Raw genomic sequence first — 22,950 nt, forward strand, 5'->3', positions numbered from 1 at the left:
CATGTTAATACTGCATAACGCTTTTCATACAGAGCAAGTATATATTTAAAGGCTTTACTTTTCCTATACTTGAAGTATAATAATCATGCAGTTAATTAATCATAATTATTTGATTTTTTGTCATTATATCATGATTGAGCTTTTTATAACTTATTTTACCCTATTGGCTTTGTTCATAGTTGAAGGACATACAGTGACCTAAAGATCTTTCACTGGCAATCATACTACAAATTTTGTAGGAAATGCTACATGTTATAGTTTTATCAATGGGAATTTAAAAGGGTCCTCTCTTAGTTTTTGGACAAATGTCAAAATTATTATCTTCATAGAGGGGATTTAATTAATTTTTTCCCCTGTCACGTATATGTTAGCCCTGCCAAGAAAATAGTATTTAAAAGATCATATTTAAAATTTGATGCTGTACGGTATAACATTTATATGATTCTAATTTGTAAGTTCATCGTGTTATACCTGAACAAAAGTTAAACAAATAACAATAAATAAATTCCCCAGAAAGTGAGCAAAAAATTATATTGAAATGCTTTGGTGCTTATAAACAGAACTTTGGTATACATGTATTTGAAATAACTGTTTACAAACCTTTTTCAAAATACTAAAAAAAAATGTTTCAAAGGAAAATAATATTTTATTTTGCAAAACCTTTGACAATTAAGGATCCTAAATGCTTTTTATCTTTGCTCAATTTTGGATCCTAAATGCTTTTTATCTTTGCTCTTAGTATGGCCTTTCTCTTTTTATGCCCCCTGTAGTGGAGGGGGCACTTATTTGACCCCTGTCTATAGGTACATGTACGTATGTAAGTACGTCCAAAAGTTGGTTTCCATTTTATATACTGAGTTTGACTCAACCAAGTGTTATGAAACTTATACGCAATGCTTATTACCATAAAATACAAATCAAGTGTGAATTTTGGTAGCGTCACTCTAACTGTTCTAGAGTTATGCTCCTTTATAAATGGAAAGATTACAAAAACTTTAGTTTCCTCAACAAAATGTTATGAAGCTTATAAACAATGCTTATTTTCACAAAACAGAGATACGGTTGTGTTTTAATGCACCACTTTAACTAATAATCAAGTAATGTCCCTCTATAAATCGAAAAATTGCTAAATTTTTAGTTTTCATTCATTAACTTATGTTTTCCCAAACCAAACATTATAAAATCTTTACATAATACTTATTACCACAAAACTCAGATCAAATACAAATTGGGTAACGTAATTTTTATCGTTCTTGAGTTATGTCCCTTTATAGTGTTGAATGAAAGCAGAGGCATCATCTGTCCATGGGTACACATTTTCCATTTATTTTTTTGTTATCTAAATATCACTAATAAGTCCGTAATGTAGTCAAAATGCTTGTTTGGGGTACACAATTTGAACCCAGGTATCCTTGATGGTTTTAATAGTCTAAACTGTTAAAAGAACTTCTCAGGGAAATTCATTTTGAAGCTGAAAGAACGAAGTTAGGAAACTGTAGTTCAGTGAAAATTTATTTTAAAGAACTGAAAGAAACCAATCTTTCGAATCAAGTATTCAACCAACTTGGTGGAAAGTGATTCTTTCAGAGCCCTGGCCTCACGGTCATAAAACTTTCAAGCATGATTTTTGTACTCAGACTCTTAAATCAACCAATCAAATTGCTGGATTTCATGTTTCGAGCATGATTTTTGTGCTCTGAGCACTGAGCAAAGTTTTATGCCTTCAAGGTCTCATTTCTTTTCTCATTCTTCAAATCATTAATAGGCATTCTTCTCTGAGGAAAACATCATACAAGTAAAATTTAGAAGAAAAAATATTTCACAACCAATAAGCGTTAACATAAGCTCAGCTGTTTGCCTTATTCAAATTTGATTTATTTTGAATAAATATTGTTGAAACTATTAGTGAATCTGTGTTAAATTCATTCTAAGATTTTATAGTGATTTTTAAATACATGTTCATATAACATGTCAACAACAAACAAACAAAAATGTACAGTGTAATACTACCAGTTTCTTACCGAGCACTGAACACATGGTCTTCATTCTTGCCATGTGATTAATATATGGTCAATACTCTCACTGCCCACAGTAATATACCAAATAATATAGTCAGATTGGGACATGACATGGACTGGGAATTTCTGTGTTCCTACTCAAATCACTACCGTGCATGGTATTTCCCAACAAAACAAGGTAACAAAACCTTATATTAAAAACAAAAATTTTGGATGAAGTAATCATTAGAATTGTAAGGAATCAATAATTATCATATGAATTTAACATTTTTAAATATCCCCCCTGAATATAACATGTGTAATTGATATCTTATTTCCTTACTTCTAGATCAGAGAAACAATAGATTATGATCTTAATAGAGAATACATGTATAAAGTGACATATTAAACTAATAGCTGTGATTCAAATTTAAGTACAGGTACATGTTTAGGTGAAACAACCAATAATCATGTTGTATTGTGACTTTGATTTAAGTCAATGAAATTTGAGATAAAAGTGCTAAATATATAAAGGCATGTCTCATACTTTATAGTTGTCCTGGAAGTTTTCATTTATCCATCCTTGAAAAAATGGAATTCATTTAAATTTTTGTAAGATTTAATGTCTTGTATTGGATAATTATTGCTTATCTGCTCAGATATGACATTGTATAGCTTACATCACTTTGATATTTGAAGTCCTGATTTGATTTGATAATAATCATATTGCATTCAATAAGAAGGGTCTAGATACATTTTTTTGTATAAAACACCTGGTAGATATACACATTCCAATTTATTAAATAACTGTTGTTTTTTCAAAGACTTTACAACAGTATTTGTATACCTAGGACCTGCTACCTTATGCTGTTACATAATAACACATACTATCTACAAATCTTTATATTCAAAGTATTTTGATATCAGATATATCAGATCTTTTAATAAGTCAACAACTTTTTAAGGGTCAAATACTAACAAGCAACATGCTGGCAACATGTCAAACAGGTACAAAATGTATATTGATAGCAGATCTCTGGTTGTCTCTGTTAAGTTGATTCTAAGCTCTTTACAACCCCATCAACTCCTAATTTGACATATTGTGTAGACAGTTGATATGTGTTGGTTGTCAAATGTTTTTTTTAGTTGTTGTGTTGCTGTCTTATCTCCTCTTTAAAACTAATATATATAGTTACATCTTCAGCCTATTGGAAATAGAGGGTTGTTGGGGGTCGTATTTATTTTTTTTGCTCCTCATCTGTCTATCATAATTAAGCACTTTTAAAATTATTATAAGAAGCTTCTTAATAGTATTTCATTGATAATAGTTTGTATTGCTGTCAACATCTATATGCCCTCAAAGATTGGCACCAGCCTCGATTCCCACAAAGATTGCCATCAACCCCCAATTCCCACAAAGATTGCCGTCAACACCAGATTCCCTTATGGATTATCATCAACCCTCAATTCCCACAAAGATTGCCGTCAACACCAGATTCCCTCAAGGGTTACCATCAACCCCCAATTCCCACAAAGTTTGCCGTCAACACCAGATTCCCTCAAGGATTACCATCAACCCCCAATTCCCACAAAGATTGCCGTCAACACCAGATTCCCTCAAGGATTACCATCAACCCCCAATTTCCACAAAGATTGCCGTCAACACTAGATTCCCTCAAGGATTCCAATCAACCCCCAATTCCCACAAAGATTGCCGTCAACACTAGATTCCCTCAAGGATTACCATCAACCCCCAATTCCCACAAAGATTGCCGTCAACACCAGATTCCCTCAAGGATTACCATCAAACCCCAATTCCCACAAAGATTGCCGTCAACACCAGATTCCCTCAAGGATTACCATCAACCCCCAATTGCCACAAAGATTGCCGTCAACACCAGATTCCCTCAAGGATTACCATCAACCCCCAATTCCCACAAAGATTGCCGTCAACACCAGATTCCCTCAAGGATTACCATCAACCCCCAATTCCCACAAAGATTGCCGTCAACACTAGATTCCCTCAAGGATTACCATCAACCCCCAATTCCCACAAAGATTGCCGTCAACACCAGATTCCCTCAAGGATTACCATCAACACCAGATTCCCTTATGGATTACCATCAAACCCTAATTCCCACAAAGATTGCCGTCAACACCAGATTCCCTCAAGGATTACCATCAACCCCCAATTCCCACAAAGATTGCCGTCAACACTAGATTCCCTCAAGGATTACCAGCAAATCCCAATTCCCACAAAGATTGCCGTCAACACCAGATTCCCTCAAGGGTTACCATCAACCCCCAATTCCCACAAAGATTGCCGTCAACACCAGATTCCCTCAAGGATTACCATCAAACCCCAATTCCCACAAAGATTGCCGTCAACACCAGATTCCCTGAAGGATAACCATCAAACCCCAATTCCCACAAAGATTGCCGTCAACACTAGATTCCCTCAAGGATTACCATCAACCCCCAATTCCCACAAAGATTGCCGTCAACACTAGATTCCCTCAAGGATTCCAATCAACCCCCAATTCCCACAAAGATTGCCGTCAACACTAGATTCCCTCAAGGATTACCATCAACCCCCAATTCCCACAAAGATTGTCATCACCAGCAGATTATTTCAAGGATTACCATCAACCCCCAATTCCCACAAAGATTGCCGTCAACACCAGATTCCTTCAAGGATTACCATCAAACCCCAATTGCCACAAAGATTGTCATCACCAGCAGATTATTTCAAGGATTACCATCAACCCCCTATTCCCTCTTAACTATAAATCAAATAACCATAAAAAGCTGTTATAATTGACTTTCTTTTTATCTCCAGGTAATGTGTTGCTTAGGAGCATGGAAATACCGGGCGTCTGTCAGTTGGTCTGTTTGTCTGTCCATTTATCCAGTCTTGTTAGAGTGAGAACCACTCACTGGTACATTTTTTGGCAGATTTTTATAAAACTTCTAATAATGAAGGATAACATCACCAATAATTTTTTTATACATTGGTGGACGATCGACTTTTTCTTTAAAGAGTTATGCACCTTGATAGACATCATTTTCACTCTGGTTGATATTTGTCTCAATGGCAATCAAACCACATCATCTGATTTTCATACTTGTGTGAAATCTCACTTTTAATTATTGTCTTGCATGTTGAACCAAATTATTGAAAGTATATACTTAGTTGTGGTAATATTTAATAAAAGATTTGGCCAATTGATAATATAATTAATATCTTTATCCCTACTTCAAAAGTATGAATTTGTGAGCTAAGCAAAAAAACACAACACTTTGGAACAAAAACAAAAAGTGATAAATCTCTTTCTAGCAATGTAATATTTTGTGTAGGTTGTTTAGGGAATGTGGATACTCTCTCAGTTTTGGAAAATTGCTTTCAGAATTTATTCATCAGTAAAATAAAATATGTCAATGTGACATAATGTCATTCATCCAGTGTTTAAGTGTCATACAAACATATTAAGTGTCATACAAACATATTTTAAAAGAATTAAGAGGTTCTTTCACCATTTAACATAAGAATATATTAAAGTCATTCAGGATGTATCTTAAGTTGATATAAGTTTCATATATTTACATTAATTTAAAGTTCTTTCCTTTTACAGTTAAATGTAATTGTATTTTTGAGTTTACAGGGTCACAATATAAAGCGAGGAATGCAGTTATCCGTTTTGTTTTTTAATTAAATCATTTCTCAAATTATAAAATAAAACTTTGATAAATGTGTGTTCTCTGTATTCTCATTATGTTTTAAATGTGCATAATTATGTTATTTTATAACAAGAATGTGTCCATAGTACGCGGATGCCCCACTCACTCGATCATTTTTTATGTTCATTGGCCTAAAATTGGTATAAAAACTCTTATTTGGTATTAAATTTAGAAATATCATATCACAGGGAACATGTGTTCTAAGTTTCAAGTTGTTGAGACTTCAAATTCATCAAAAACTACCTTGACAAAAAACATTAACCTGTAGCGGGACAGACAAACGAACAAACAGACAGACGAACAAATAGACAAATGGATGTGTGAACAGACGCACAGACTAGAAAACATAATGCCCATCTACTATCGAAGGTGAGGCATAAAAATAAGATGTTGTTTGATTACAAATCAGACAATTAACAACTAAGTACAACATCACTGTCTGCATTTGAAAGACCTGTGACCTTTAAAGATATTGAAAACTGAGAATCAGATTAGTTTAGAAGTGCATAGTTTGCTTGAAAGTAACCTGGTGACTTCAGAACTGCTATAAACATGCCCTTGTGACATAATAGGGTAACTCATTGGATCTATTAGTTAACAAATCTTTTCTCTATTGAATTTTTTTCAAGTACGCTACTGAAGATCTGTGAAGATTTCGAGTAAAAGATCAATTTGTAGTTTAAACCCAAGTATTATATTTCATATACTGCACTATCTTTAAATGTTTAAATAACAAAAACCAGTTAACAATATAATTAAGTTAATATAAATAAATTAAACACAAAATAATTCAGTCATAATACATTTAATTTTTAATTTAATATCACCTGTGAGATATTTACAAAATTTATTTTCATTCAAGCTCATACTTCCAGTTCTCGTTTTCTAAAAACTCACTATTGTCATTTCCTTATATTAACGTCATACATATATTCATTTGCACCTATATACATTTTGTACAATTACATAACTATAAATATCATGGAACAATTTACAATACATGTATTTACATTTATAGTGTTAAAAGTTCATTGCTCTCGATACGTCACTATGTTATTGCAGAAATTTTCTTATTTTCAAATTTAAAAATCAAATTATGAGAATTCTAACATTGTGTTGGATAAAAAGTAAAAACACAAAAATACCGAACTCCGAGGAAAATTCAAAAAGGAAAATCCAAAATCAAAAGGCAAAATCAAAAGTCCAAACACATCAAACGAATGGATAACAACTGTCATATTCCTGACTTGGTACAGGCATTTTCTAATGTAGAAAATGGTGGATTGAACCTGGTTTTATAGCTAGCTAAACCTCTCACTTGTATGACAGTCGCATCAAATTCCATTACATTGTCAACGATGTGTGAACAAAACAAACATACTCTTAGAGTAAAAATGTCAAAAATAGGGGTACAGCAGTCAATATTGTGTTATCATCTTAATATCACTATAAAAACAACAAATGTAACGAAGAATCACAAAAAGGCATACATCAAATTTATTATACTCATTATGCTTTTCTTATACGACTTAATTTATCTATATAAAGTTTACCCGTAAAGAATAGATGGTTTTCATTGCTGGTGTAAAATGGCGCTGATTATTGAGTCTACTCTAAACAAATAGCAAGTTTATAACCATATTCTATCTTAAAAAAGAATTTAGAAATTTAGGAGGTTAAAGAGATATTACTAGAATTAAAAAGTTTCGTTTTTTGTAATGGTCATTCTGTTTTCACGCAAAATTTGGTCATTTAAAAATCAAAATCAACATTAACATATTGGGGCTATGAGTACTGTATCATAATTCTTTTTACAAAACAGCTTATATTAGGTTGTATGGTGGAAAAATTGGTTAAGATATGTAAAAAATTGAATGTCATGCTCTATTTATTTCTTGGATAAATTCCAAATTGTTAATTATTATACTGAAATATGGATTATTTACATTTAGCAGAAGAATATGGAAGTCAAATTCACTTTTTTATCTAATTATTTTTCTGAATGGATTATTCCATATCTGATTAAATTGACTTTAATTTTTGGGGAATTTTTATATTATTGTGTTATCAAAAGGAGCCTAAACAATTATGAATTTATTTATACCTTTATATTGATTTGCATATAGAAAGGGAATAACATGCATAAAACACAGATATATTTAGTAGAGAAAAAGTCAATAGATATTCCCATCTTCAAAAATTCCTATTAGTATTTATAAAAATACATTAGAAAATCTTTTACACTAACAAACAGGTAGATTTGTTTTGAACACATTTTATAATACTTTTATAAATAAACAATGTAAATTTTACATGAGTTGGCAGTTAATTTATATCATGATGAATGCTGTATTTTAATGCACACGAAAAAACTATACGTTTTGATATGCAATTGATAAATATATCTGATGTTTTAAATGAAAATCATTGAGAATATTTCAAAATATCTTCTTCCTTTATGGTGTAAATTTCCTTATGCAGATATATAAACTTGGAACAAAAGTACTTGATTATAGATCCAGTGGCTGATTCAGGGGGAGGGTTCCAGAGGTTGGAACACACCTTTTTTGGACGATCAATGCATTTAAATGGGGAGATGTAGTTGGAACACACCTTTTAAAATGGCTGGATCCGCCCCTGAGATCACATTTATAACTTTAATAACTTGGTCAACTGCAAAGTGATTTTTACAATCCCATGAATTTATCAAAAAGTTGAAAAATAAATTTAAAGATATTTTAAATACACTAGATAATCAATTTTAAAAGTGAATGAAAATCACTACTACATTTCATCAACTCCATGTACTTAAAACAATATCAATAGAAGTTACACCATCTTCAATCAATCTAAAATGTTGATGTTGATATTGATACGGAAAAAGATAAATTTGTGTTGTGCCTCAAACCTTACAATTTGATGTCTGTCAAAAGGTAGAATGATGATATGTACGATATTGGACCATAATGGTGATATATGTATGATATTTGAACATAATGATGATATATGTATGATATTTGAACATAATGATGATACATATGATATTGGACCATAATAAATAATGATGATTGGATTCAGACTAGAGTCACTTGCTACCCAATTTGAGACAGATGACACAATTGTTCTTTTAATTAGATACACAAATAAGTAAAAGCAACCTTTTATGCTCTAAAAACTTTTTATAGAAAATCAAGTGGCAAATATCCCCTTTAGTAATTAAAAAAAACTCGGAAGAAATCTTCATTATTTTTATTGGCATATATTAAATCGACAAACTTCCCATATTGAAATGAGGGAGAGTTGGAGGGGTCCAGATTCCAAAATCCTGGGGTAAAAACAAATTACCCAGAGGTCCCCGAATTTAAAAAAAAATCCTGAATGCCCAAAATTTGAAAAAAAAAATCCCAGATCCCAAAAGGGTCAATCCTGAAATCGTGAGCTTAGAAACACCTGATCCCGACGTCCCAAAAAAGGTCACGCCCCTTCTAAAATGCATGTGAAAAGGGAGATTGAAAAAAATGGTTAAAAAAAAGTTTAAAAGCAAATTCGTATTCCTTATTCACTTTTTGTTTTCTCTTTCATAATTTTTTTCTTTGACTTGCTGGTACAACTTATGTTTTTTTTTGTTTTTTATTCTTATATCCTTTTTCAACTTTTTTATCAATCTTTTTGTTTTTTGTTTGTTGTTTTTTGAAATTGGTAGAAGGTAGAATTGACCTCTTATCTTCCCAGCTTTAGTTATTCTCTTAGATACTAATATTGCCTCTTTCTTTCCTTTAAATAGACACCTGCAGTCTTTTTCAAAGACCACGTTTTTGGATTTTTTCCTGTAGTTTATTTCCCATGTTTTTCCTGTCAAGTAACTAATGCTGTAAACTGAAAAGACATAAAATCATGTTAAATAGAAATCAGTTTTATTTCTAAATGATTGCAAGAAAACTTGACAGTATCATAAAATTCCTAAAAATTTGTAATTTTGATACATACTTTATTGATTGATAGATGACTTTGTCATTCCAAGTTTTAAGGTGCTTTATACATTACTTAAAATTGAGAATGGAAATGGGGAATGTGTCAAAGAGACAACAACCCGACCATAGAAAAAAAACAACAGCAGAAGATCACCAAGAGGTCTTCAAAGTAGCGAGAAATTCCTGCACCTGGAGGCGTCCTTCAGCTGGCCTCTAAACAAATATATACTAGTTCAGTGATAATGAACGCCATACTAATTTCCAAATTGTACACAAGAAACTAAAATTCAAATAATACAAGACAAACAAAGGCCAGAGGCTCCTGACTTGGGACAGGCGCAAAATTTCAGCGGGGTTAAACATGTTTGTGAGATCTCAACCCTCCCCCTATACCTCTAGCCAATGTAGAAAAGTAAAGTATAATTTTTTGGGTACAGAAAATCAACAAATGCACATGATCAACCAATTACACATTTTCTATAAGGTTGTATGCAAATATTGGCAAAACTTAAAATTCTCAATCCACAAAAAATTGGTACCCACAAAAATAAATGAATCCATTATTTTTGTGCTATTTTATATACATCCTATGCTTAACATCATCATTTTGTTTTACATGTTACATAATTATTTAGCTTAGTAAGTCGTAGAAAAAAGTTTGAGTTTTGATAGTGTAGGATGCATACCTTTATATTTACACATTTTTGTTTTATTTTTCTTCCAGGTCAGTGATGTTTGGTTGTTTTGAATCCAGCTTCTTTTACAGTAATTTGGACAAACACGCCTTTGAGGAAGAAATAAAAAAGACTTGTTGATATTTATTGAATATATTGAGGAAATATAACAAAACATGTTATCCATTGTTTGTGAACCAATATGTTCATTTGGTTCCAAATTTGTTTAAAATACCCATTCCTATTTTGGTGTGGGTAACCACTACATTTCATTCACATTTTTATAGGATAGGGATATCAATTATGATCAACGCATGAAGACATTCATCTCTCACCTAACTTACCACATTCATAAACTGGTTACTTCTTACTTCTTTAAGTACCCAGTATACTCATAGATTATCGTTGGTCATCTCAACAACATTGATTTTCTAGCTGGAGCTGGTACAGCAAAATTGAGAAAAGCAATCGAGTTGAAATGACCAATGATAATCTGTACATCGATATTTACATATGGTGACATTGTTAATTTCCTTGACAATAACATGTGTGCCCTAAGTTTCTAGCGATTATTTTTCATTTTACTCTACTGTGCAGAGAATGGCTATTATCAGTCAGTAAGATCAAGGGAAAATTTCTTAAAATAGCAATAACTATCATTTTATACTACTTCCAAATATTCAACTGATAAAACAATCTGCAAACAGATATTTGATTGAATAAGGAACAACATCAAAAGTTAAATGTAGGATAAAAAATCTTACCTGGTAATTCAGTTAATAAATTTCTTTATATTTTATAACTTTATTCCGTTTTTAGAATCTTTTGGTATGTTTCACATAAAAGCTTGCAACTTAGATTGATCTTAGGACAAAAATGTTTCATTTAAATGATACATACCCTTCCCTGGTTTCTCCATGAAGACATTTTTTATTCTTTTTCAAGTAAGATTTTATTCCACAACAGCCTTTTCTCTGTGTTGTTCCATTGACATAAAGCTTATCACGACAACATAGATCTCTATCCTTGTTATATTCTTTTTTCCCACAGTAATGTTGTGTTTCCTTAAATTTGACATGTTCGTTACTACAAAATAATATTCATTGTCAAGCTTCAGGTTTTTTTTTAACAACAAATATATTCTTTATTCTAAAGATATCTTGTTACAATTATACTTCACTGTCCAAGCGCCAGTGGAGTATTCGTGTGAAAAAACTTCTGAGTTGCCAGGAACATACTCAGAATATAATAAACAATATTACAAAAACTATTACAATATATTCAACTTATTCTATTAAATATTTTCTTCAAATTTATGAAAAATACATTTTGAGAAATTATTTTGCTTTTATTCAAAACCCTTCTTAATTCCTTTATAAACAATTCATACACATCTATATATTTCAATTTTTGCTCTGAAACAGTATGACTTGTTTTTCGTTAATTTTTTACATAAATACGGCCGCTAGTTTTCTCGTTGAATAGACCACTTTCGAGTTCATCCGTCACCGGCAAAAACTCGTCAATTATACACGCCTTTCTGATGTCATTTATCAGATAGAGGGGCTCGCCTGTATCCCTGCACTATTTACGTTCATCAAGCGTCTTAGTGATCGTCTTTGTGCAGGATAAACTAGAAATAATGGTTGCTCTGTAGGTACCTACTGACATTTCTCTAATGACAGCAGTGTTGATTGTCAATTTTGAGAATTCAATTTGCCGAATAATTCGTACAAGATAGAATTATAGTTTTCCAACCACTCGCTCAACATTGGAAGGAAGTGACGACGCCCCTAAACGCACAAATGACGATGATAAAGGCGCGTATAATTGACGAGTTTTTTCCGGTGACGGATGAACTCGAAAGTGGTCTATTGTTTTACATTGTCTTATCGGGGCATTTTATAGTTCACTATGTGGTATGGGCTTTGCTCATTGTTATAGGTCGAATGGTGACCTAAAGTTGTTAATGTTTGTGTCATTTTGGTCTTTATGGATAGTTGTCTCATTTGTAATCATACTACATCTTCTTTTTTATATGATAGCATATTTGCATTCCAAAAACTATGGACATGTTCTTTTTTAAAAGCGAAAAAGTGACACTGTCCATTAAAAAAGTGTAATCATCCTGAGCTGTTGTTTTTTTTTTATGTTGCTCTTGTTTTTTTATTATGATGACTGTTTAATGATTTGTTTGTTATTTTTAGATATATATTCAGCAATTTTGTTTTTAAACACTTTTTTTTTTTATTTAACTTGTTTAAAAATTACCATCAGATTAAACTCTTGTACCGAATGTATAAAGGATTAAGAGAATATTGGGCAAAACAAATAGAAGAATATAGAAAATAAAGGATCCCCAACCAATATCTTTGTGCATAGGTTTTCGGGCCAGGTGAGCTTTTCTCACCACTTGGCGTCCGTCGTCTGTCGTCGTCGTTAACTTTTTACATTTTGAACTTCTTCTAGAGAACCACTGAATGGAATGAAACCAAACATGGCATGAATGTTCCTTATGAGGTGCTGACCAAGTGTTGTTACTTTGTAGCCGATCCATCATCCAAGATGGCCGCCAGCGGGGGACTCAGTTTAACATAGGAACCTCTAGTTAGATAAAACTGAGAATGGAAATGGGGAATGTGTCAAAAAGACAACAACCCGACCATAGAACAAACAACAACAGAAGGTCACCAACAGGTCTTCAATGCAGCAAGAAATTCCTGCACCCAGAAGCATCCGTCAACTGGCCCCCAAACAAATATATATACTAGTTCAGTGATAATGAACGCCATACTAAACTCACAAAAATTGTACACAAGAAACTAAAGTATATTTACCATGTTTTCAAATCTTTGATGCCATCGTGTTGGCATTCCTGGCATTGAGTATCATAGGATTTAACACCACAGCATTTCCTCTTCTGGAGAGTACCATTTTTAAATAGTATTCCCTGACAACAAAGATCTCTACTTTTGTTATACAACAAAGTTCCACATCTGGATCCCTTTGGAGCAACTCCTAAGGCAAGACTACATTCAGAATATTTTCTGTTGAATGTTTGAAAAGAACCATTTTTCAGTAAACAGCATTCATCACTGTTAGGCTGTAACTTGACCTGTTGTTCTATTTTATCTCCCTTGCAACACACATATTTTGCTGTGTCCAATTCTCTCCCATCACAGCATTTCTTTGATTTATGCAAAATGGTTCCTGTAAGCCATAAATATTGTATCAGAGGTATAGTTACTTTTTAATTTTTTTTTAATTCATTGAGGTCTTTTGTGTGTTTTCATATAAATAATAAAATCTATTATGTTTGTGTATTTCAATTAAAAGCTTGTGAAAAGTCTTGAAAATATGAGAATTTTACATTTCTATGTATGTAATATGTAAAAGTAAAAGGAACCTGTAATGGTTAATCAAAGACTTCAAGCCCCCTCTTTACCCCTTTCAAAATTAAAACTAGAGGCTCTTAAAAGAGACGGTGTCGCTCACATTGGTCTATGTGCATATTAAACAAAGGACACAGATGGATGAATGACAAAACTGATTTTTGGTGATGGTGATGTGTTTGTAGATTTACCTTTCCTGGACATTCTTGCTACTTACTATTTTCTTTATCTGTAATAAAGTTGGCCCCTTAGTTACAGAGGAAAATATTTTGTAAAAATTTACCAAATTAACGAAAATTGTATAAAATTGACTATAAGGGGCAATAACTCCTAAAGGGGTCAACTGGCCATTTTGTGCATGTCGAATTATTTGTAGATCTTCAAGATGATGACCAAAAACGGCAAAATTTCCTTAAAATTATCAATTCAGGGGCAGCATCCCAACAACGGGTTGTCAGTTCATCTTGATTTGATTAACAATTTACCCATGTCAGATTTGCTCTAAATGCTTTAGTTTCAGAGTTATAAGCCAAAATCTACATGGCGGTCATCTTGGTTTGTTGGCTGGGTCACAGCACACATATTTTGAACAAGATACCTCAATGATGACTGTTGCAAAGTATGGTTAAATTTAATCCAGTAGTTTCAGAGAAGAAGATTTTTGTAAAAGTTAACGACCACGGACGCCAAGTGATGAGAAATGCACACTTGGCCATTTGGGTCAGGTGAGCTAAAAATACGACCTACCAAACACTAACACTTAAAATACATAGCAAGCATCTTTTTAATATCATTTAATGTTTTAACCTTTTTTTTTTCTCAAAAATGAAGAGAGAAAAAAAAAAGATTTTGAGTAGCCGTAAAAATTGTCTTTTTCTGCTTATGTTGATCTGTTCTTGATAAAAGGTAATAATGACATAAAAAAAAGATCATGCCATTTATTGAAAACCATAAAAATCTATCTAGCATTAGAAATTTAAAAAAGAAATGAAATGTTTTAAAGTGAAATATAAAACATGTTATTTTTTAAGTATTTGAATCAAAACCACAATGAAAGTTAATAACTGAGACGTTTTTGTAAGCATACTTTACCAACCTCCACAACAAATTTGATTAAGTAAATCAAATTGTGCCCCATTACAACAGCCCTGGATAGTTTCCTTTATGGCTTTGTTTCCACACCTAGTTGGCTCTGGCGTATTTCCTGAAAAAATGTCAATCTTTAAAATAAACAGCATACAAATTAATGTCTTTTTTTTTTATCATCATTCACTTGCACTCAGCATTTGCACTTTATTCCAGTAGTTCATGTTATTATTGCTGGAATATCCATACATTTATCGTTCTGAATGTACATGAAATATTTGCTACTGCGCGTTAATAAGCGAATAACAACCAATCAATCCATACATTTAAATTGAGAACAACCTAATCGTTGTTCTCATTAAAATAATTCTTTGTTTCAGTTTATAGTGTAGCCTCGTTACAGAAACAGGGATACATAATGCAATTGTAAATATGTTTGATTGAAACTATGCCGTAATTGATATTGCCACTAGACTGGATATTTTACATTATATTACCTTTAGGAACGAGCTGATTGTTGTCGCATTTCACGCTACTTTCTTTGGAGTTGTAAGAAGTTGTACCACAACAAGCGTCAGTGTTGTTCCGTACCACACTTCCACAACACGTCTGTTCATATCGCTTATAGACGTGGATATCTATTGAACAAAATAGCAATTAATGATTGAAATTAACGTTGGACATGCCTTACGAGCAAGGAAAATCACTGGTACACTTTTTATGCTGAGAAAGGGCGGTAGGGGGTTGCCAAATTATTCAAAGACAAATAAGTATTAAGACATAAAAAAAAAACCACCAGAAACTCTATAGTATTAATGCCCCTGAAATTCGTCAGTTACGCTACTCACTACATATATTTCAATAGCGTGAAAATAATTGGAAATTTTTATATTACGACTTGTAAATATATCTACTTTCAATTATTATCCAATGATGGATTGATTGTGTAGGTTGCTTTACGTTCAGTGGTAAATATTTCGTGCATTTTCATGACGAAATCGTTATCTAATTAAAAATGTAAAATTAAAAGATGAATTCTTCCTATTCAGAAAAAAAAGGATATATAAATTAATTTCACGCTCGGATAGCGTATCGTAATTAATGAAGAGGTAATATGATTATCATTATTAATTATTTGTCTTGTCATGGTATATTTAAGAAATACCAAAAATCAGAGTCATATCTATATTTATTCCATATTGGTATTATATTAGTAGGTTTCTCGATATGAATTGCATTTTGAATTAAAAAGCATATTCACCCGAGAAAGTGTTACTTATTAACCGCGCTTAACGTCATACGCTTTTACATGCCAAGTTATGGTCAAATGTTTCATGTAACATTTGTTTTGGTATATGTTTGGTATTAAATACATTTCTTCTCTCGGATTATGGAATTAAACAATTACTTTTGTTTCGGTAAATATGGGATTTAATTGACTTTTGAAAAACTGATATATACTTCGACCGACGGCCTCAGTGAATATCATATTTTTAAAAGTCAATGAAACCGCAATTTACCACATCAAAAGACAGTAATTGTATAATATTACTATTGTTTACTTTATTTCAAAATACATTTCGCTATCTTTCTACTTCTGAATTATGAAAAACGTACAATGTACATACTGGGCTTAAATCAAAATAAAAACTTACCGGCACAGCACTCATAATCTATATGATCTCTTGATTTGTCATATATCTTTGTTCCGCAGCACCCACTCGTTGTTGTGTTGTATACCACTCCATTGCAGCAACCAGACGTTTCTTTATCGTATGTAACAGTCAAACACCACAGTCTTGCGTCTACATATTAAATAAAAGCAATTTCAACCCAGTTGTAAAAAGTGACAAATATTGACTCGTGAAGTACATGTATGTGCAAATAATTCTGTGTAAATACGCACGATTTAAAAAAATGAGCTTTAAAGATGTTGGCTACTTATAATTATGCACAATGTCCCGGCTTACCACATATTGCCAAGAAAAGTAAGACAATTAGATCCCGGAACGATGGAGACTTCATGTTGGTATAACTTGTTTAACTATTCCAGAGACATATATCATTATTGTGTTTTATATCTCTGGCTTTACTTATAATAAAAATCTCGGGAATTCTCGATTTACTTTCTATATATATCGATGACCCGGCATTATCGGCTTCTATTTTCTAACATCAACTGCTCTAAATAAATAAATCAAGGATTCTCCAAAAAAAAATTAAAATCGACCTCAGCAATTAAAATTTTATACGAATTTGGAATTGATAAACGACATAAATATAAGTATCAATGAATTGTATTTAAAATAAAATCCGATGCAGACTCAAACACATGAAAGGGGAGATAACAAAATCCAGTTTTTTTCAAGCTGTAAATATATTTTTTTATTAAAGGTTCGCAAGCAATGATAGGTTCAAGTACAATATGGTAATACCGAACCATTCCCCCCAAATTCCCTACCTGTTTCAAATGCTTGAAAGCAAAATACTAATATTGTAATTAGACAGTTATGTTGAATCCAACCCATTTTCAGTAGAAGTGAATGCTGCATGTTGCAGATATATATAGAATCGGGTTTCCTTGAGCCTACACAAGGTATTTATAGTAATCTCGTACATTAATACGTCATGCAAGATAAATCTAAAATATTTAAACTAAATAAATTTCAATTAAACAATGTCTACACTCCTATATTTCTTTATGATATAGGTAGACTTATAAGACACCCTGAAAACGAAATTGTTTGTAAATCTACAAACACACCAGGTCGAGGATGAATACGGATGCGTCCACTTTCATTTTTGACAAAAAACATACGAAAAGTGACAGTTTTTGCATATTTGATAGATTTTTCATGTTTAAGCCAAAATCGGAGCCTTTTCAATGGGTGATTCAGTTAAAAAATCTTTCACAAAAAATAATTTAATCAATTGAAATAGACATTTAAGTGTTTAAAAAGTGTTCAAATTCTTTCATTTGATGAACTTGAAATTTTAGGCCAAAACCGGCCTTTACCGGACCTACTCCTTTCTACGCAACGTTTTGAATTTAATCCAGCCATTATTTACAATATCAGAACTCATAATTTTGCACAAGCAAATAAATTCTATACTCTTCGACCTTTCCCAATTGATTTCGGGCTTTCAGAGCTATTGATATGTTGTTACTTACATGGTAACATCACACATGTTGTATACATTGTCTGAGACCACTCGGCCAACCATGCTATATAATATACAGCATCGGATGCTTTCTCGTTTATGTTCAATGAAGGCCCTTACTGGTCACATTCAGAATAACGTCACTTTCAACTCATTTTGCATGTTTCTTTTTACACAAATATCTCCGATGGAATTTGATAACTAATAAATTATAACTTAATGATTTTGAATAAGCTTGAATAAAATACAGAAATGTGGACCCATAGAATATTCTACTCGGAATTTAGGTGAACATCTAAAGGCAAACGTACATATGATCATTATAGCAATAAACACTACCCACACCAAGTAAGAGGACAGAAGACTGGGTAGGCTTTTAGATGTTTGTGTTTTAGAAAAAGAAAAAAAAAAGAGTCAGAGAAGGGATTGATTTCGTATTTCTCTTGAAAACTAAGTTAAAAAGGAACATTTCGATGGGATCGTGTTTGTGTCCCTCGAATCTGCGACAGACTATATTTGTTTTGGAAAAAAATTACTTATGAATCAAAAAAAAAATCAACTTACGTAAATGTGTGGAAAATGTATGAGGAATTAAGACATAAATGCTGATTAATAATATAAAAAACCAACACAATTGATGATTTAATTTCAGGAAATGCGATATTGGAAAGCCTTGTTTTAACCTAATAATAACAGCACACAATGAGTATTGAAGTGCTGACTTTAACAACAAGTTACACATTCGGATTGGCAGTTTCCTTGTTCTCAAATTAAATTGGTAATCATACTACATCTTTATATATAATATTTATACAACAACAATATAAATAAAACAAGACAACCACGCTCGAATTTTACAGCAATAAGAAAACACATATATTGGTAAAACGTCAAATTCACTGATTCACATGAAATCCCGTTATATTCGAAGGTATAGCAGTTATCTCCGAGCACTCCGTTTTGCTCCGCTTATTAACAAACTGACTGCCACGTGACGATACAGCTTATAGTGAGGAAAGTTGCGTTAAACACCAACAATAAATCAATCTTAACGTCCAATGAAAATAATCCAGGATATTCAGGAGAGAAAAAATAATAGTAAAATAAAATTAACATTGTTTTTCAAATAATAAGGATATGAAAAATATGTTCACCGCGATTGGAAGATTTGAAAAGACTGCTGTCTGTAAAAGTGAGCATAATGGAGGACACACATTTTGAGTCGAATGGATCACCTACGAGTCCCTGAAGTCCATGATTGAAAAAAAACATATGTTATGATCCACAACAGATAACTTGCTTTCGTTCATTGCGGCACATACAGTACTTTCTTTAGAAAAAATGTAAAATATTCGTATTTTATATTTCCGGATGAGTTCATGTGGTATTTTTATTTTTTTGTAACGAATTACATTAACTACCGTATAAATGAATTAGGTATTGATAATTAACGTTGAAACCTAACACAAACCCCTACGACACTTACTAAAGAGGAAATCCTGAATAATTAATCATAGGTCTGTTCTACGTTCCTTTGGAATTTCAACCAACAATGAAGAACTGATCATCCATCACTGTATCGGATACATAAACTACATAAATGTCTTTACAAACAACGGTATATTGCTGGATCTTTCAAGTACTCCACGATAGCTCTTCCTTACTTATCAACATCACTTTCATTAGCAACCAAAACCGGGCTTCAAAGTTATTGTAAAACTACCTATTCTAAAAATGGTGTGAATTAAGATGTGGATATTAAAAATTTCCGAAAACCTTTCAGAATTATAACAATCTAAGACTCTTTAATCTTGCAATAGTATTAAAACATTTGATTTTTTTACACTCTCCACAAGTATTCCATTCTAAAAGAGTTGGTCCTGCTGTGTTTCATAATGTATATATATATATATATACATATAAGTATCTTGTCTTAGGGGGAATACGTTATAATTTGTAAAAAATAACCAATTCTTTTAAAACATTCTATGAAACTGACATCAAGATGCTTGATTTCTTGATTGACAGTTTATTTGTTACGTTTTGAATTTTTCTAAAAACTAAGGATTTTCTTATCCCAAGCATAGATCAGGCATCGATTAGCCGTATATGGCAAACTTTTGGATCCTCAATGCTCTTCAACTTGTTTGGCTTTATAAATATTTTGATATGAGCGTCACTAATGAGTCGTATGTAGACGAAACGCGCGTCTTGCGTACTAAATTATAATCCTGGTACCTTTGAGAACTATTGAGGACGTGGTTTTTAACATACAATCGGCATCCACATGGAAACCAATTCTGTCCCCCTTCTTTCCGACTTGTTCTTATATTCATATGAGGTTGACCTCATTCAAAAATTTCCGAAGAAGAAGTATTTCAAACTTTACTTTCCGTAATATAGATGATGTTCTCTCGCTAAATGATTCAAAATTTGGTGACTATGTTGAACGTATCTATCCAATCCAACTGGAGATAAAGGATACATCAGATACAGTTAAGGCTTCCTCTTATCTTGACTTTAGAAATTGACATAAAGAAACGGTTGAAAATAAAACTTTATGACAGAATAGATGTTTTCGGCTGCCAAAATGGGAGCTTTACATTCATTTCACCAGAGTATAAATTTCCCAGTTGATACGATACTCCAGGGCTTACATTTCCTATCTTAATTTCTTTGAAAGAGGACATCTGCTTACAAGAAGCTATTAAACCAAGAGTTTCAAGTCGGTAAGGTGAAATCATTCCATCCTTAATTTCACGGATGGCGAGTTTGTCGACCGTTACGTTACCGTTAGAATGACCAACGTAGATACAATTATCTTGTCTTAGGGAGGGATAAATCCTACTTTGTAAAGAATCACTCTGATTCAAACAAAAAATTCTCTGAAACCGATATTCTCAAGATGGTTGATTTCTTGATTGACAACATATTTGTTACGTTCGGAGGACGTGTTTTTCAACAGACTGTCGGCATCCAAATGGGAACAAACTGTGCCCCTCTACTTGATGATTTGTTTCTTTATTATTATGAGGCTGACTTCATGCAGGAACTTCTTAGGAAGAAAGATAAGAAGTTAGCAATATCCTTTAACTCTACTTTCCGCTATATAGATGACGTTCTTTTACTAAACAATTCAAAATTTGGTGACTATGTGGATCGCATCTATCCCATCGAATTGGAGATAAATGATGATACATTTACAGTTAAGTCGGCTTCATTTCTTGACTTTCATCTAGAAATTGACAATGAGGGTCGGTTGAAGACAAAACTTTACGACAAAAGAGATGATTTCAGCTTTCCAATTGTGAACTTTCCATTTCTGAGAAGCAACATTCCAGCAGCACCTGCATACGGGGTACATATCTCCCAATTGATACGATATTCCCGTGCTTGCATTTCCTATCATGATTTTCTTGATAGAGGGTTACTGCTCACAAGGAAGCTATTAAACCAAGAGTTCCAAATGGTGAAGTTGAAATCATCCCTTCGTAAAATTTACGGACGCCATCACGAGTTGGTTGACCGTTATGGAATAACCGTTTCACAAATGATATCGGATATGTTCCTTACGTCGTAACTACAATCCCCTTCCCTTTCATGAATTTGACCTACCGAATTAGACTATTTACCGGATTTGTAATCACATAAGCAACACGACGGGTCCCGCATGTGGAGCAGGATCTTCTTACCCTTCCGGAGCACCTGAAATCACCCCTAGTTTTTGGTGGGGTTCGTGTTATTTATTCTTTAGTTTTCTATGTTGTGTCACGTGTACTATTGGTTTTCTGTTTGTCTTTTTCATTTTTAGCCATGGCGTTGTCAGTTTGTTTTAGATTTATGAGTTTGACTGTCCCTTTGGTATCTTTCGTCCCTCTTTTACGGAATATCTGTTTCACAGATGATAGCTGATATGTTCTTAATGTCTTAACCACAATCCTGTCCCTTTTCCTGAATGTGAGCTATCGAATTAGACTTATTTCTGGGTTTGTACTCACACGAGCAACACGACGAGTGCCACATGTGGAGCAGGATCTGCTTTCCCTTCCATAGCACCTGCGATCAGCATGAAATTTTGATGAGATTCGTGTTGCTCAGTCTTTATGTTGTGTGTTGTGTACTATAATTGGTTGTCTGTGGCTCTTTTTCTTCTTAAGTAATGGCGTTGCGATTTAGGTTTTCGACGAATGAGTTTGAATGTACCTCTAGTTTCCTTTTATTGAAATGTCTAAAAAAAGAAAGAATAAAATTCAGCTACAAATATAAAGATTATCACTTACTGCTTGACCACATTTTGTAATCTTGAATATATTTTTTGTTTAATTCACGGTCGTTTTCGGATATTAATTAATTAACACTCAATCTCTGCACGAAATACTTTCAATGGTGTTACTTCTTTGGTTATACCCTTATTAAAACAGAAAATCCTAAGTCTTATTTTTTTTTGCGTAAATTTTTGTTTAATGTAATTCATGAGATGTCCGTGCCGACCATTAGTTTAACTCATGTGTTGCTAGGATAGGTTTCAATGTACAGGTATATAAGAGCAAACCTCTGTTAGCCAATAATTAATAATTTAGTTTAAACATATTTATTTATAGTGGATTGGGAAACAAGTTTTGCAACTTATATTAATCCCTCTCCACTTTGCGGGTGCGAGTGCTGCCTTGTAGCGGCATATTAGCCTACTCTTTTTCGAAATCTACAAGGGTGTCTTTAACGTGCAAGAGATGTGGCTCTCTCTTAACACGGGTCAGCCATTTATCGTCCCCGTCCGACGGATTAATTAATTAATAATGATAACAAGCTGCTCTTTTACAACTTTTCAACAAAGATGCGCCATTGACTGTGGACTGTGGAATAAAGTATTTTACTACTGAAAGTGATTGGAAGCCAAAGTTTACAATAGGAACATAGCGTTTGCCCTATA

At 32.7% G+C, this 22,950-nt stretch overlaps 2 protein-coding genes and 1 long non-coding RNA gene across 3 annotated transcripts in view; 1 reads left to right on the forward strand and 2 right to left on the reverse strand.

Moving 5' to 3' along the window:
• The window catches only part of LOC134711653 (uncharacterized), a 62,189-nt gene extending 50,469 nt beyond the window's left edge, over positions 1-11,720 (forward strand). Inside the window, exon 11 of the mRNA XM_063572416.1 lies at positions 10,431-11,720. The gene's annotated coding sequence lies outside the window, so the exon portion shown is untranslated. The remainder of the gene's footprint in view (positions 1-10,430) is intronic.
• LOC134711656 (uncharacterized) lies at positions 8,970-10,494 on the reverse strand. The gene is made up of 2 exons (XR_010106211.1): positions 10,393-10,494; positions 8,970-9,611 (listed from the first exon to the last, which is right to left on the reverse strand). It is a non-coding gene; the product is annotated as an uncharacterized LOC134711656 (long non-coding RNA).
• Positions 11,262-16,039, reverse strand: LOC134710828 (galaxin-like). The gene is made up of 5 exons (XM_063571224.1): positions 16,024-16,039; positions 15,356-15,496; positions 14,869-14,976; positions 13,218-13,590; positions 11,262-11,466 (listed from the first exon to the last, which is right to left on the reverse strand). The coding sequence occupies exons 1-5, from the start codon at positions 16,037-16,039 to the stop codon at positions 11,262-11,264; spliced, it is 843 nt and encodes a 280-aa protein (XP_063427294.1).
• Between the last annotated feature and the right edge of the window lie 6,911 nt (positions 16,040-22,950).

The sequence above is a fragment of the Mytilus trossulus genome, chromosome 3 (genome assembly GCF_036588685.1).
Source record: "Mytilus trossulus isolate FHL-02 chromosome 3, PNRI_Mtr1.1.1.hap1, whole genome shotgun sequence".
Taxonomy (NCBI): Eukaryota; Metazoa; Mollusca; class Bivalvia; order Mytilida; family Mytilidae; genus Mytilus; species Mytilus trossulus.